Genomic DNA, 16,730 nt, shown 5'->3' with positions numbered 1-16,730 from the left:
AAGTCTCACCAGCAGCAACCATAGTTCCGCATCTATGGAACTGCATATTTCTACCTTCCCAATGTCATTTGACTATACCACCGCCTTAGTTCGTCAGCTGTTGAAACCTTCTTTGGTTTTATAATGCTCCTGTGAAGTACTTTGAGCATTTTATTATGTTAAAGGATTATGTTAATGGAAATACAAGATGTTATTGTCGTAGCAGCTAATTAAGATTTTTTCTTCTTTTGTCAAGGAGATCATGAAATTTGTCTGAAGCACCATTGTGTTGTGTGGTTTTTACACTAGAAATTCGTTTGGGTTCAGAGTTATTCGTTACTACTAATAAACAGAAATTGCTACCATCTTAAATACACCATTTTTCAACCAAGAATTAGATGAACTGCAAAACTCGGGGATTGCAACAGAAAACCTTACTCTGTAAATCAATTTATGGAATGTATCATCTGTCACCACATAATCCCCATCTCTTCAAAAAATCAAACTGAATATAATTATTGAACCAAGAGTCAGACTCCAAATCAAAAGGTACATTTAGATAAGAGCAGTTCAATAATCAGCAGTGAATGTTTTTTGGTACACAATTATAAACATGTCAATCACTCTTGCTCTATCCACTACATTTGAAACAGTAACTCACTGGTTATACTATGCAATAAGTGGCAGTTGCAAAACTAGCCTAGTTTGTGTCTCAGCTGGCACATCATTAAACAAAACATTCCTATCGGCTGATAAGCAGGTGCTTAAAGGGCGACTCTAAGGTAAGCTATCTCCCTATGGAAATGTAATTCAAATCCCTTTGAAATTCAAAGATTACATTTCCCTCAACCAAATTAAGTATATACAGTCCACATTTAAATAATAGCATATGATGTCTGTCATGCTAAAACCTGCAGCCTTCTAAACTAAACAGTACCTTATGTTTGCACAACAATAATCATAGCTTACAAAGTCAATCTGGTGTCTGAACTCGCAAGCTTTTCATTTGAAAAATATATGTATACCCTTAAGTCAATACTGTTCTGATTATGTTTTTAACAACACAAAATACACGTAAAACACTGAACAGGCAAAAAAAAAGGATTTATGGTTCCCAAATTAACACAAGCTGTTAAAAGTTTTTGAAACTTAAAATTTATTTATTTGTGTCACAAGTCGGCTTACATTAACACTACAACGAAGTTACTGTGAAAATCCCCGCGCTCCAGTCTCTGTTCGGGTACAGACGGACAATTTAGCATGACCAATGCACCTAACCAGCATGTCTTTAGACTGTCGGAGGAAACCGGAGCACCTGGAGGAAACCCACACAGACACAGGAAGAATATGCAGACTCCGCACAGACAGTGACCCAAGCAGGGAATCAAATCCAGGTCCCTGGGCACTGTGAGGCAGCAGTGCTAACCGTTGTGCCATCCCTAGCTAGCTACCTGACTATTAAAGTAACCCGAGTTGATGACAGTGACTGTTGATATTTATGCAGCTCTGAAAGAGACTAGTTAAAATTAGTTGTTCAGACAATGGGTCTGACTCAGTCATCAGGTGTGGCTCAATAAAAAAAAATTGCCATTTTGAAGTTGATGGTTAAAAACATTCTGTGGCAACAATGATTTTAGACAAAGTTGAATGAAACTAAAGCAGCTGAACAAAAATATTCTAATGCAAATCACAAAAGCCAACAGTTTAATGGGATGCCTGCAGAATAGCACTAAACTGTTGGCGCTTTTATTTCTAAATATTACAAGAAAGCTTATGTAAAAGATGTTCATCAGACATAGAATATTTCAGTACCGTAGAGCCCAGTTGTTTTTCACCAAATCCTTCTGCAAAGATTAAGCTTTCCATTTCTATATGGACTTTAGGGGTTGCCAGCCAGAAGTAAATATTATCTTTCCTATCATATTAGCCAACCAAGACAAAGATTCTCTGCCTTTGCACAATTCACAGCTGCCACTAGATCAACATGAAGCAAACCTGAAAAAAATCCCAAAGAAGTTTGCTTTCCTTTAAGATATACTATGAATCCAAGCAAAGGAAATGTCTGACAGGAAATGGAAAAATGTTTTGGAATGTCCTTATTGAATGGAAACAAAATGTAGGTGAATGCAAATTTATGGAAAACAGAAATTTGCAGAATATGGTCCCTCAGACACCAGAAAAAGAAATTGTGGAAAATTACATAATCCCATATGATCAGAAATAGAAGTTGCATTATTCCACTGCCACAAACCAATAAATCTAATTATAAACAGGCAAAATCATGGACTGCCCGCCTGAAAACCGATAAAAAAATTCCAGAATCCTTTCCAAACATGATAGGGCCTGGATCCAACTTAGTCCCAGTAAAATCATCATACTGACAGGAGTTTTTTCCCCCCAAATAATGATGATGATCTAGACCAGAAACAAGATCACAAAATAAGACTTCTGAAAAATTCAACTCAAGCTTTCTTCCAGATGAGCCAGAATGAAACTATGGCGCAGTGGTTATAGCACTGAGACCTCACAGCTCCAGGGACCCAGGTTCAATTCCTGCCTCAGGTGACTGCGTGTGTGGAGTTTGCACATTTTCCTCATGTTGACGTGCTTTTCTTCTAGGTGCTCCAGTTTCCTCCTTCCATCCCACAAATATGTGCGGTTTAGGCTGATTGACCATGTTAAATTGACCCTAGTGTCAGGGGATTAGCAGGTTAAATATGAGGGGTTATAGGAATAGGGCCTGGGTGGGATTGTAGTCAGTGCAGGCCCAACAGACTGAATGGCCTCCTCCTATCCTGTAGGGATTTGATGATGATTCAAACCAACAGCAATCTAAAGCTCATCCTGAGTAATTTGCAAAACCTCGCACCATTTTCCACTCAACACAGATTCGTTAGTGATTTAGGGTTTGTTTCAAGTGGCTGTCAACCATACAATGCTCCCTAAATAAAGCATCATGTAAATTTTGAGCCAGCACCAATTCTACTTACAGTGGTGCAGAAAAACCCATATCGATTTATTTAGAGTAACCTCCAACAACTGAAAGATGTAGGGTTCCAAACAGGGCCAACAGCAACGTCCCCTGTTGTAACTAAGTCACACCAACGAACATCTAGAAATGTATGAACAATTTATAAACTACTATTAATTCAATTTCACCATTTCAAAATATCTTTTGATTAATTTTTGGCACTTAGTTCTTGCTTTCCATTGCTATTACTTCAATGAAATTATTAGATAATTCAGTTCTTAAAATGGAATTATCAGGAGTAGAATGTAATATACGCTTTATTTGTATCCATTTTTAGAATGGTGCAAAATATGTAGATCCCAAATAGCTGCAGCTGCGATCACATGTTTAACTGGGGTGTCTCAAAGCATTGAGAAAGCAGCAATCTGCATTTCTAATAAACAGATCAAGCAACTTGATTTGACATTACATTTTTCATAGAAATGCTATATTATTTTGTTAATTATAGACCCTATTGCTAGATGTGTCAAACAACATCACCACCCTGCAACAACATCAATTTGAAGCCCAGATATATTAACTGGCGTCATACAAATCCCAACAGACAACAGCAGTCCAAAGATGTGGAGATTAGGTGGATTGGCCATGCTAAATTGCCATTCAAGTGTCCCCAGATGTGTAGGTTGGGGGATTAGTGGAGTAAATACACATGAGGTTATGGGAATAGGGTGGAGGAGAGCCTGGGTAAGATACTCTGTCAGAGGGTGGGTGTAGCCTCAATGGGTTGAATGGTCTCCTTCTGCTCCGTAGAGATTCTATAACTGCCTATCTAAAATTGGTGGAAAGAGGCAGCTGGTAGTAAGTTAAAATATAGTCTGGAGGTCAACTGTTAGCAAGAAGATGCTTGCAAGGGAGGAGTTATTCAGAGTCTCATGGGTGAGAGACAGACGCCAATTGTAGAAGCTCGTTTTCTTGTAGAAGCTCGTTTTCTTGTAGGACCTGGACAAACATCCCTGCTCCTCCAAAAGAAACATTTTAAATGCTTATTGATCAGATATTATTCAAAGGGACAGCTAGGATGGGCGTCCAGCAATTAAAAGGACAGTCGAGTCTATTCCTACCTGATGTGGGCAGAGGGTTCATCAGCTGCCAACAACATAAGCATTAAAATTCCCATGGAACATGATAAAGGGGTCGAAATCTTCCATCATCGTTCGCAGCTGGGATTTTCCAGTGCCACTGAAAGTGAATGGAATTTTGGCTCTCCATTCTTGCTCGCAACGGGTCCCACTATGGATGAGACCGGGGAATCCCATCCAGGGTTGATTTCCCACTCACCCTTGAGTTTACATTAGGTTGGTGAGTGAAAAATCTACCTTTTGGGTGCAGATACATTCCTTGAAAGCAGCAAACATTTTACTGCTCACTGTCTAACAGTTATGCTTTTGATCCAGGTGTTTGACCTAGTACAAGATCAGCCCAGACAGACCTGCCTGCTAAATCACCGATTTATTTCCTCCCTGTGGGCAAAGTTCCTTACCTTCACCTGGTGCACATTTGACAGTCTGAATTATATGTGAAGTGTGAATCCATGTCTTACTAGTGTGGTAAACCACTAGTTCCTCCAAGTTACTTAACACTAACATTGTGTCAAATTTATTCAAACCAATTTTCTCTTTTATACCTTTATCTTCTTTATTAACTATTAAAAGTTTTTTTGTTGGTAACAGCAATTGTTAGGTAAATCCACTTCATCATTGATATTTGTGCTGTTTGCAATGAGTTACGAATTTGGGCTGCTACAAGCCTGGGCCCCAGCCCAGTAACTAACACCTTCAGAGTAAACTGCAAAGAAAGAGTCCTTACAACCCATTCCACACCTAACTGAAGGAATTAACTTCTCAAATCCTTCTCTCCTGTTTCAGACAACATTAGTTTTCTTTTTACACAAAACACAGCCAGAAAACCACTCACTGTGGAGGTGTGGATGGGTTGGCAGGTTACACTGGAGCATTGGAATTTGGAGCAGAAGTAGGCAAATTCAGCCCTTCTCGCCTGCGCTGCCATTCAATTAGAACTTGGCTGACCTCTTCCCGGTCTCACCTCCCTACCTGTTCCCCCATATCCCTTTAACCTGTTTTTTTAAAATCAGAACTATATCTATATCCTTCTTAAAGTCTTGTTAGTATTGTCACAGTGGATTTAATACATAAAAACAAAAATCAAAATACTCTGGGTGCTGAAAACCTGAAATACAAACAGAGGATGCATAAAGAACAATCGGGTACACTTATTGCTGGCAGTGACAAATGTCATTGCCCCAAAAGAAGCTTGTCCAACAAGAAATTGTCTTTTTTGTTTGGTAAAATGCTAGTTAGTTAACAAATTCATTCATTCATTCTAAAACTCTCAATATAAAATTCTATTAATTCTATTTTTAGAAATTCAAACATGGGTCACTCCTCCCCAGATAGGTAATTAACCTTCTCTCTACACAATATTTAGTCTAAAAAGGCCAGTTATCCTATTGACATACATTCTTTGGCATACTGATGTAGAAAACTAGCTTGAATTCAATGAACTTGTCCTCTACGCTATTGCTAAAAATTTAGTTTGACCAGTGCATATTACGATTGAAGTAACCTTTAGTTACAGTATTACCCTTATATATACACACACCTCTAATCTCCTGACTTACAGTCTGCATGATTTTGTTAGGGAGCCTATATGTTACTTGAAGCATTATGCCCTGCCCCTTAAAATATTTCTTAGCTCCACCCAAAATTATTCTATAAGTTGATTTTCCAAGCCAAGATCCTTTCTCTCTGCTGCTGTTATTCCATTCTTCATCATTAGGCAGTCTTATCTGTCAGGGTTTGGGAGACAGCCTTTTCCATCTTAGCCATTTCTTCAAAAAGTCAAGTATCACAGTATCATAGAACCCTTACAGTGCAGAAGGAGGCCATTCAGCCCATCAAGCCTGGACTGATAACACTCCCACTCAGGCCTACCCCATATATTTACCCAGCTAGTCCCCTTGACACTAAAAGGGCAATTTAACATGGCCAATCAATCCAACACATACTGCTTTGGACTGTGGGAGGAAACCGGAACATCCAGAGGAAACCCACACTGATACAGGGAGAAGGTGCAAACTCCACACAGTCACTTGAGGCCAGAACTGAACCCGGGTCCCGGCGCTGAGAGGCAGCAACGCAAATCTCTGTGCCACCACATGACCCTTGGAATAACTTCCAACCTCGATTATTCTGCAACTGCTTTGCTGAATGACTGTAAGATTACCCCAATTGAATTTTCTGTTATTCATGTATCTATTTTACTGTGAATGCTTCACATATTCAAAAATAGAGCCTATAGTTTTATTGTCCGCCTGATATCATTACACCCATTACTTTTAAGTTCTTCCTGACCCATTCCACATTTTTTTTTTTAAAACTAATTCACTATTCTGCTCTGGGGCCCTGTAGCTTCTCTTACTGCTTTTGAATTCACCCTTTGCTGAATCTTCCCACCCCACATCATGCATTAGTTTCAAGAGCAGCAGAGGAGTTACTTAGTCAGTAAGATTTTCCTGACACAGTTCATAAATTTCTTATTAAAATTAATTTCATAACTTTATACAGTGAAATTGAATGTCTTGAGATGAAAATTCAGTACCATAACTGCCACCATGGTCGCCAAAACTAATTTTTTGCTCGTCTAGTGCTGAAATCTTTCACATGTTTTGATGGATAGATTGAAAAAGTAGTCTTGGATGAGGGTTTTTTTAAATTCTTTTACTTATAACTCCAGCTGGCCATTCATCATCTTCTAATTACATTCTCACCCACCTTTACACAGAGCAAGTTGCAAGTAACTCATTCAGACAGCAACAGAATTCAAACATATCTTGCTGTCAAGATTATGCTTGGTTACAGAGTAAAGAATGGTCCTGTGACACACATATATGGTTATCTTCTTGAAACAATAATGGTTGGCTGTTTTGAATTGGTTTCTAATAGAACTTCTAAGTCAGACTGAGCTCTCACATGTGCTATGCAACACATTCTGAATTCCTTAAGGGAATAACTTGAAGCTTTTCAACAAAAAAAAAACCACTGAATCCAATCAAAGCTTTAACTGGTTAAAAAAAATGAAAGCGAGCTACCAATTACAGTGGTGCCTCAAACCATCAGAATTTATTTCAAGTAAAGAAAGTAATTTCTACTACAAAAACACTCATGTCCTGAAGCATTACTGTACGTAACAACTGAAGAACTCTAAAATGGACATATATTGGCCATTTCAACAACAAAATAGAGCCAAGGCAAATCCCACTCTACTCAGACTAATTTTTAAAACTTGCAAGGTAAATATCAACAAAAGCTTGATCCAGTGAGTAAAACATTGCAACTGCTCCATTAGAAATGAACCGACCATAATTAGGAGTATAATATATTCATCTAAGCAAAATAAAGTATGTACTAAAATATAAATTAATATCACATTATTTGCATATAATCTTGAGTTTGAGCTTTCTTCTGGTAATTGTATTCTCATAAATGCTTTCAAAAATCCTATGATCTTTATTCATACAATCTTGATAATTGTATTGTTGGTGCATTGCACCAACTCAATCACAGAATCTTTTCAGGATAGGAGGTTGTCATTTGGCCCAATCCGCAACTGGCTCTCCATAACCTCACACATGGTTTCTTACCAGATAGCAACTACTTTTCAAGACCTCATCGAACTCTCTTCCACCCTCTCTCAAAATTGATTCCAGACTCCAGCCCCCCACAGGGTGGGAAAAAAAACCCTTACATCGCTTTTGCCAATTATTTTGAATCTGTGCCCTCTTCGTTCTTGCTGCTCTTACGAATGGAAACAGTTTCTTACTTTCTACTTTATCTATACCTCTCAGAATCCTGGATATCTTTATCAATTCTCCTCACAACCTTCTTTTCTCCAAGGAAAACAATTCCAACCTCTCCATTCTTTCCTAATAGCTGCAGTTCTTGACTCCTGGGGTCCTCCTTCTGAATCTCCTCTTTACAAAACCTTCATATCCTTCCTCAACTACGGCACCCAGAATGGGTGCATAACTTCAAATGCGCCTTAACTAGTGTCTTATACAAGTTCAACATGACCTCCTCCCTCTCGTCCTCAATGCCCCATTACTAAAGCCTAAGATACAACATGCTTTAACTGCTTTCTCAACATAATCTGTCACCTTCAATGAAGTACTCTCATATACACCAAGGTCTCTTTGCTCCAATACCTCCTTTAGAGTTTCTCCCTTTTGTTTTATACTGTCTCTTCATTTTCTTTCTGTAAAAGTGAACCATCTCACAATTCTCTGCATTAAACTTCACGTACTGAGTGTCTGCCCAATCCACCAACATATATATGTGCTTCAGAAGACTATCCTTCTCCACAACCTGAAGCTTAAGTTTCTGCAGCCGGTGACACTTCCTGCAGATGTAGTCATCGAGAGCACTTGGTGCCTGCAAACTTTCCACATCCTGCAGGGTGCACATTTCTCATGGCTGAGCTGCAATGACACACCTTAAACTTTATACAAAATGTTTATTGCAGTAGTAATTTCTTAATTAGAATTATTCTTACATATGCACCTATTTACTGTATTTATTAAATGCTAGTACCCCCCCCCCCAAACAAAACTAAAAGTTACAAATTTCTTAATTACACTTGTGTTTTAATCATAGAAACCCTACAGCAGAGAAACAGGCTGTTTGGCCCATCGAGTCTGCACTGACCACAATCCCACCCAGGCCCTACCCCCATATCCCCACATATTTAACCACTAAGCCCTCTAACGTACATATTTCAGGACACCAAAGGCAATTTTACCATGGCCAATCAACCTAACCCGCACATCTTTGGACTGAGAGAGGAAACCAGAGCACCCGGAGGAAACACACACAGACGAGGAGAATGTGCAAACTCCACACAGACTGTGACCCAAGCCAGGAATCGAACCCAGGTCCCTGGAGCTGTGAAGCAGCAGTGCTAACCACTGCGCTACCGTGCCGCCCATTTTTTGTATTAGGTATTTAACTATTTTTAGCTCTTGTTACTGATAGATCTACTTGACCTCCAGTGTCCTAAGCTGTCTATTAATGCACTGTCCCTTACACCAAGTGCTTACTGGCCAATCAGGTTACTAATTTCCTGCCATGTCACAATTTCCCCCCCCCCACTCAATCTCTTCAACAGCTGACATGGCATTCCCAGCTCCCGACTCCGATTCCCCACTGCTACTTATGGCATTCCCAACTCTCAACATTCAGCTCCAAGGTAGGAAAGGCCGCACTCCAATCCACCAGGCACAATTTATGGCATTCCCCACTCCTGACTCCCTTTGTTCAGCACCCAGCACACTCCAATCCCTGGACTCTATTTACAGCACTTCAATTCAGCTCCCAGGTCCAACATTGTTCAATAATACAGAACTCGACTACCTGCTCTCAAGGGATTTTGAAATAGCTCGCAAAGAGATTTTGAAAATGAATTGCATCATAGTACAGTTTTCTTTTTATTTATAACACTCAAGAGACAGAAGATCTAAATTACCAAAATATTTATTTTTAATCACTTGATAACATACTGGAGCTAAATTATATTTTTTTTATATAGAGTTAGAACATTGAATCAACTTTGGTTCAACGTCAGTGCAGAGACATCTGAGTCAGACAGTTGGGCTTCAAGCCTCTCACACGACACTTGAATGCCCAATCAAGGCTAAGGGAGTACAGTATTTTCTGAGATGCCATATATTGGATGGGAAGCTAAATGGAGAATCCATCTGCCATTTCAGATGGATGCAAAAAATCCCACTGTACTATTTGAGGATGAGCAGGAGAGCTTTCTTGGGTTCTTGGCCAAATTTAGTCCTTAAACAAGGAAACAGATTATTTTCCATTCATCTCACTGAAGTTTGTATTTCCCTCCATTTCAGCAGTGACTATATTGTTTAGCTTTTGAGATATTCAAAAGGCCATGAAAAAGGTACTATATAAACCCAAACACGTGGTATAAAAATAAATGAAGTTCCTTGACAATTACAAAAGTTTCACTTTTGATCTGGAAAGTTGACGTGGCTCATTCAATTGGATAAAATACAACCTTTGAATCTCTACCAACTTGCTACAGACCTTGCTAAAGTCCTGAGCGCTGCAGTCATTTCCCCTGGTTATGTATGACTCCTAAACAGGAGGCTGAGAATTTGGATCCACAGCAGCCTTCACTCACATTTGTTCATTTGAGGGGTTCATCACCACCTTTACAAGGGTACTAAAAAGCTGTCCTTGCTAGCATTGCATAGAGAATGAATAACAAACTCAGATACAAGCAGCAGAGCCATTTGGTGCTATGTATTTCTTTCACTTTTGTGGAAGTGGCGCCAGTTGTGGACAGAATCTTGCTCTCCAAATTAGAGACAGAATGTCAGTGCATGCATGATGGACTGAATGGTCTAAGTAAAAAGAAAAATTGGTGATTTCAAACTATCACAGGGAATAGGTAATGAAAGAGAATGCAGCAACATTACTTATTTTAAATCAAGTAATTTGCACAATTACAAGTTGTATTCTTTTAAAATAATAAAATGTGCCCACAGTCTTAATCAGATAGTGACCATGCTTTACATAATTTGCACATTTAAAGAGAACTATATAAAATGTTGCTCTTTTTGCCACTGTTATGGCAAGTAAAATTCTTCATCACTAATGACAACACTTCATTTAAAATCAGAGACAGACATTTACACATTTTAAATGTCTCACTGGTTTCCTGTAGATTTCCTATTCTGAACAGCTATTTTCAGCATATTTGTAAGTACTATTGAAGGTCATTACAACATCCACTGATTGCTTATACATACATATTTGGCAAGAGGCTTACCATTTCAGATAGCACCTCTCAAAGCACCAGCTGTCACCAAGCACAGCAAATTCCAAGCAGCACATTAGTCCCCAAGTAAATCTTTAAAATTAGTTTAAAAGTTGTTGTGCTTTCTCTGTACATTTACCAGTAGGTTTCAGGCAGTAGGCTTCTTCTAATAAGCAATTTTAAAGCAAAAGAGCTTCAACATAAAACTTCTGGACGTTGCACCAGGGGATATACATGGAAACACACACAGCAAATTGAAGCAGAATCAGTAGGCCATTTGGCCCTTCGAGCCTGCTTTGCCATTCAGTAGGAGCACGGCTGATTATCAAATTCAATACCCTGATCCCGCCTTCCCCCTCAATATCCCAAAAGTTGTATCTAATTCCATCTCAAAATCACACAACATTTTGGCCTCAACTACTTTCCATGTTAATGAATTTCACAGAATCACCGACTCTCTGGGTGAAGAAATTTCTTCTCACATCAATCCTCAAAGGATAACTCCTTATCCTCAAACTATGACACCTAGTTCTGCACTCCTTCACCATCAGGAACATTCCTTCCAAATGTACCCTGTTAGGATTTTATAAGTTTCTATGCGATCCCCTCTTACTCTTCTAAACTCCAATTAATATAATCCTAACCGACCAGGTCTCTCCTCATTTGACAGTGCTGCCATCCCAGGAATAAACAAACCTTGGCTGCATTCCCTTTAAGAGTACCAAAACTGCACACAATACTGCAAGTGTACTGCAGTTTTTAAGAAAAACTTGGACAGGTACGTGGATAGGAGGGGTGTGGAGGGATATGGCTCAGGTGCAGGGCAGTGGGACTAGGCAGAAAAATGGTTCGGCACAGTCAAGTAGGGCCAAAAGGCCTGTTTCTGTGCTGTAATGTTCTATGGTGTGGCCTCACCAATGCCCTATACAATTGCAGTAAAGTATTCCTATACTTAAGTCCTCTCGCTATGAAGGGCAACTTACCATTTGCCTTTTTTACTGCCTGCTGTACCTGCACACTTATTTTTGTGATCGATGCATGAGGACACCAAGGTCTAGCTAAGTATCCATGTTCCTCAATTTACACCCATTCAAATAATAATCTGCCTTCCTACTTTTGCTACCAAAGTGGATAACCTCATATTTATCCACATTATACTGTATCTGCCATGCATATACCCACTCACTCAGCCTGTCCAAATCATGCTGAAGCATCTCGGCATCCTCCTCACAGTTCAACTGCCCACCCAATTTTGTATCATCTATAAATTTGGAGATGTACATTTAATTTCATCCAAATCATTTCTGGACAAAATAAAACAGGTTTGTTGCTTAAACGGATTCACTGACCCAGAAGAACAGATGGAAGCTATTTTGATTTGTGGCTTTTAGGACATTAGATATACAGAAAAAGAAGAACTCTGAATCAGTTACTAATGAGCATGTGATCAGTCAACTTACCTCAACTTCACACGTGTGCTCAGAGCCATCCAGAAGGGTCACTTTGCACAGCATGTTCTTTGGCTTTTTTACAACTTTGAGAGGAGATTTAGATAACTTGCTGGAAGAGGATTTTTGGGACAGTTTGTCGTCCTCAGCCTGGTGGTCGTCCTGTTGACCCACAGTAAGTTTACCAGAAGCTCCGTCTACCTCCTTTACTTGTTCATCAATCTAATGAAACACTCAAACAATTAGTCTTACAGGAACAAGTTCCATTCAACAGTTAACATTTAGTACAAACAATAATCACGATATGCAACTTAATCTTCAGGTAATATTTAACTAAGAAAAAATTATGACATTTCAATGGCAACTTATTCTATACTATTAAATTAGGAACACAGTTTACAAAGAGGTTTTTAGAAAATCATAGCAGTGGAAGCGCATATACGGATATTGAGACCCAACATGATTTTGCCAGCTTTCTGCTGGAACAATATAAAATTATTCCTATCATCCTACTCTCACCCATAGTTTCATTATCTTCCTGTCGCAATGTTTATCCACTTATCCCTTAAAGGATGCAAACTCTATCTGCTTAGTGTCAATTCTAAATTGATAACCTCTTGCTACTGATTATATGATGAGGGAATAGCCTCTCTGCCCTGTAGAAATCCTATCATAGAATCATTACAGTACAGAAGGCACCATTGGGCCCATTGAGTCTGCACCAGGTATCCCAAGCAGCATCTCAGCCAGGACAACTCCCCACCCTATCTCTGTAACCCTGCACATTTACCCGACTAATCGCCATAATCTATAGACATTAAAGGGGCAACCTAGCATAGCCAATCCACCGGCACATTTTTGGACTGTGGTTGGAAAGCACCCAAAGGAAACTCATCAAATATGGGGAAAATGTGCAAACTCCCCAGAGACAGACACCCAAGGCTGACAATGAACCCGGATCCCTGACATTATCAGACAGTAGTGCTAACATCTGTCACTGTGCAGCCCATAATGTTAAATGCTTATATATAAACTGTATTTCATAATTTATGATTTATGTGTTCTGTTTACTCCTGGTCGTGCAGACCATGTTATGAGAAGTAATAAACTATTTAGTGTCATATCTCACCTCACCTTTCTTTATCATTAAACTATCATCTAAACATCAGTTGGGTTTATAGACTACACTCTAGTTTTATCATCCGTGGCTCAGTTGACAGACACATCCAACCAAGTTTTTCAAGTTAAAGAAGTCAGTAACTGACTGAGAATCAGTCAAGGGAGAGAAAAGCAGTTGACTCAGCTACAATTTAAATCCAGCACATGCACCATAGGTCAAACAGCCTCCTATGCTGTTATAATTCTGCAATTCTAAACAGCCTCTTAGCCCACTCTGACTCTAGAATTATATCCTCAGGAACAAAGGTCATTCCTTATAACATTGGTTACTCATCCCTATACAGAGCTGAAACCCCCATACTCTATTTTTATGAAATATATATTACAGACCTAATTTCTAAAAATTAAAAACTGATAGTATATTTAGGTTTCCAAGAGACATGTGACAAGGTGCCACATAAGAGGCTGGTGCATAAAGTAATAGCCCATGGAATTGGAGGAAGTGTGTCAGCATGGAGTGAAAACTGGCTGTCAAATAGAAAACAGAGTTGGAATAAATGGATCCTTTTCAGAGTGGAAAGCTGTAACTAGTGCAGTACCGCAGGGATCAGTTCTTGGTCTTCAACTGTTCACTATTTACATTAATGACCTGGAGGAAGGAACAGAATGTAAGGTATCCAAATTTGCTGATGATACAAAAATAGGTGGAAGGGCATGTTGTGATCTGGATATTGTGATTCTGCAATGGGATATAGGTAGATTAGGTGACTGGATGAAAACATGTCATGCACTTTGGCAGGAAGAATCAAAAGGCAGATTGTTATCTAAATGGAGAGAGACTGCAGGTGAGTGAGGTACATAGGGATCTAAGTGTTCTAGTGCATGAATCACAAGTTAGCAAGCAGGTCCACCAAATAGTTATGGTGGCAAATGGCATTTGGCCTTTATTGCAAAGGGGTTGAAATTTAAGAGAGAGGTTCTTTTGCAATTGTACAGGGTATTAGTGAGACCTCACAAAAGAACAAAGAGCAACACAGCACAGGAAACAGGCCCTTTGGCCCTACAAGCCCATTTTAACACTCAGTGAGTGCCTCATTCCAATCTTTCTTCTACCTACGACTTTTGTCTACATCTCAGGGGCTCCACAATAAAGGGATACAAATTTAGAGAATTATAGGTGCGCCAGATTAAAGGAGATCCAATTTAGGGACAATTTATTAACACCAATCAGCCTAAAAGCACGTTTTTGGGGTGTGGAAGGAAACCGGAGCACCCGGAAAAAACCCACGCAAGCACGGGGAGAATGTGCAAATTCCCACAGAAACTGACCCAGGTCCATGTAACTGCAGAACAAACAGTGATAGTCACCGAACTGTCATGTTGCCCGTCAATTGGTCCACCTGGAATACTGCCTACAGTTTTACTTCCCTTACCTAAAAAACAATGTAGTAACATTGGAAGCAGTCCAAAGGAGATTCACCAGGCTAATTCCTGGGATTAGACGGTTGTCCTATCAAAAGACTAAATAGTCTGGGTCTGTATTCCTTGGAGTTCGAAGAGTGAGGAGTGACCTAATTCAAACATAAGATCCTGAGGGGACTTGATGGGGAAGTTGGTGAAATATTTTCACTAGTTGAAGAATCTCAGACAAATGGACATAGCTCCAAGATAAAAGGAGCAGTCATTTAAAATTGATGCATGTAAAAATTTATTCTCACAGAGCTTGGCGAATCTCTGAAATTCTCTGCCCCAAAGGATAGTGAAGGCTGGTTCATTAGGAGTATTTAAAATGGAGGTAGATATTTCTTGATCCATCAAATATTTAAAGGGCAATGGAGAAATGGCACAGAAAAGGAGTCGAGAACGGCATACATCAGCCACAATGGTATTGAATGATGGGGCAGATTTGAAGGCCCTGGTAACCCTCCCCTACTTGTATTTCTTGTGTTCTTGGGATGCAGTGACTTAAAAACAAATCACTTCCTTTCGCTATCATCCTCTCTTATTGTATGATTGGAAAGGAGGCCACGTTGTTACCCTCCTCTCATATTTGAGTGTGTGTAAATAAACTAACCCTCAAAGTTTATTCCATCTCAAGTTCGCTGTGGAGTTATCAGCAGAAATTAGATAATATCAAATCTAGGGGTTGGGAGGTAGAGTGCCACTTATAAAACTGGAAATCAAAAATGCCTTTGTTTACAGATGGGTGGTAGGAGGAGACACTACCTGGAGAAGAACGAAGAGGGTTCTATTTGACAGACCACTTGAGCACTTTATAACTTAAACAGATTTTGCCTTTAATGATTTGAGAGTGTAGCAGCTAATTAATCTCTTGCTCCCAAACACATTCATTTGGTGGGAGTTGATCTTGGAAGTTCTGCATACATGCAATCACTGACACACCGATCTTTGCTTAAAGTGGTGGAAATGTAATTTATAGCATGGACAACTCTGAAGTATAGAAGTCACCTTTCCAGATTGCTCTCAGCAGTTATTAGTCTCTGGCCAAAGCAGGTACATGACCACAAGCACTAGCTGAAGAGACAACTGGCAGAATAAATCTAGGGGTTTTCAAGTACCTGGTTGCACCTTCAATACCTTACTAAATTCATACGCAAGTTAGATAAAAGTAAGTAGTAAGTTTCTTTTAAAAAGGTATAACTTGAGAATTGCTTTTGCAAAAAAAAAACTCACTTGGTCTTCAAACTTAAATTGCAATTGACTCAACTAAGCCACTAATGTTACAAACTGGGATGAAATCTATAATCCCATCTCCTGTTTAGGTACCACTGAATAATAATGGAAGATGGTGAAGTGAGTCACAATGACAAAGTGCACAGAAGGGTGTGTTGTCTGCCTGGTGCTCGGGTACAGGATGTCGCAGCTGGGCTGCAGAGGAATCTGGAGTGGGAGGGTGAGAACCCGGTCGTTGTAGTACATGTGGGTGCCGGCGACGTAGGCAAAGTGCGGACTGAGGATCTGGGGAGGGAGTATGAAAAGCTGGGAATGGAATTAAAAAGTAGAACCGACAAGGTGGTCGTCTCTGGGCTACTGCCTGAACTGAGTGCAGACGGGCGTAGGGTTGACAGGATAAAGGAAGTGAATGGGTGGCTCAGGGATTGGTGTGGGAGGAATGGGTTCGAATTTATGGGGCATTGGCACCAGTATTGGGGTAGGTGGGACTTGTTCGGGCGGGATGGGGTGGGTCTGAACCGTGCTGGGACCAGAGTGTTGGCGAATCGAGTAAAGAGGACTGTAGACAGGGCTTTAAACTAATTAGGGGGGGGGGGGAGGGTGCG

General features: G+C 39.8%; 1 protein-coding gene across 14 annotated transcripts in view; it reads right to left on the bottom strand.

The window, feature by feature from the left end:
* Positions 1-16,730, bottom strand: part of LOC145346583 (band 4.1-like protein 3) — a 191,912-nt gene that overhangs the window by 131,481 nt on the left and 43,701 nt on the right. For all 14 annotated transcript variants that reach the window (XM_080194034.1, XM_080194026.1, XM_080194021.1 and 11 more), the window contains exon 3: positions 12,325-12,534. In XM_080194034.1, the coding sequence (XP_080050160.1) occupies positions 12,325-12,534 (210 nt within the window). The remainder of the gene's footprint in view (positions 1-12,324; positions 12,535-16,730) is intronic.

The sequence above is a fragment of the Carcharhinus amblyrhynchos genome, chromosome 8, assembly GCF_965287045.1.
Source record: "Carcharhinus amblyrhynchos chromosome 8, sCarAmb.v2.hapA, whole genome shotgun sequence".
In the NCBI taxonomy this organism is placed as follows: domain Eukaryota; kingdom Metazoa; phylum Chordata; class Chondrichthyes; order Carcharhiniformes; family Carcharhinidae; genus Carcharhinus; species Carcharhinus amblyrhynchos.
This window is presented reverse-complemented; position numbering and strand designations above follow the sequence as displayed.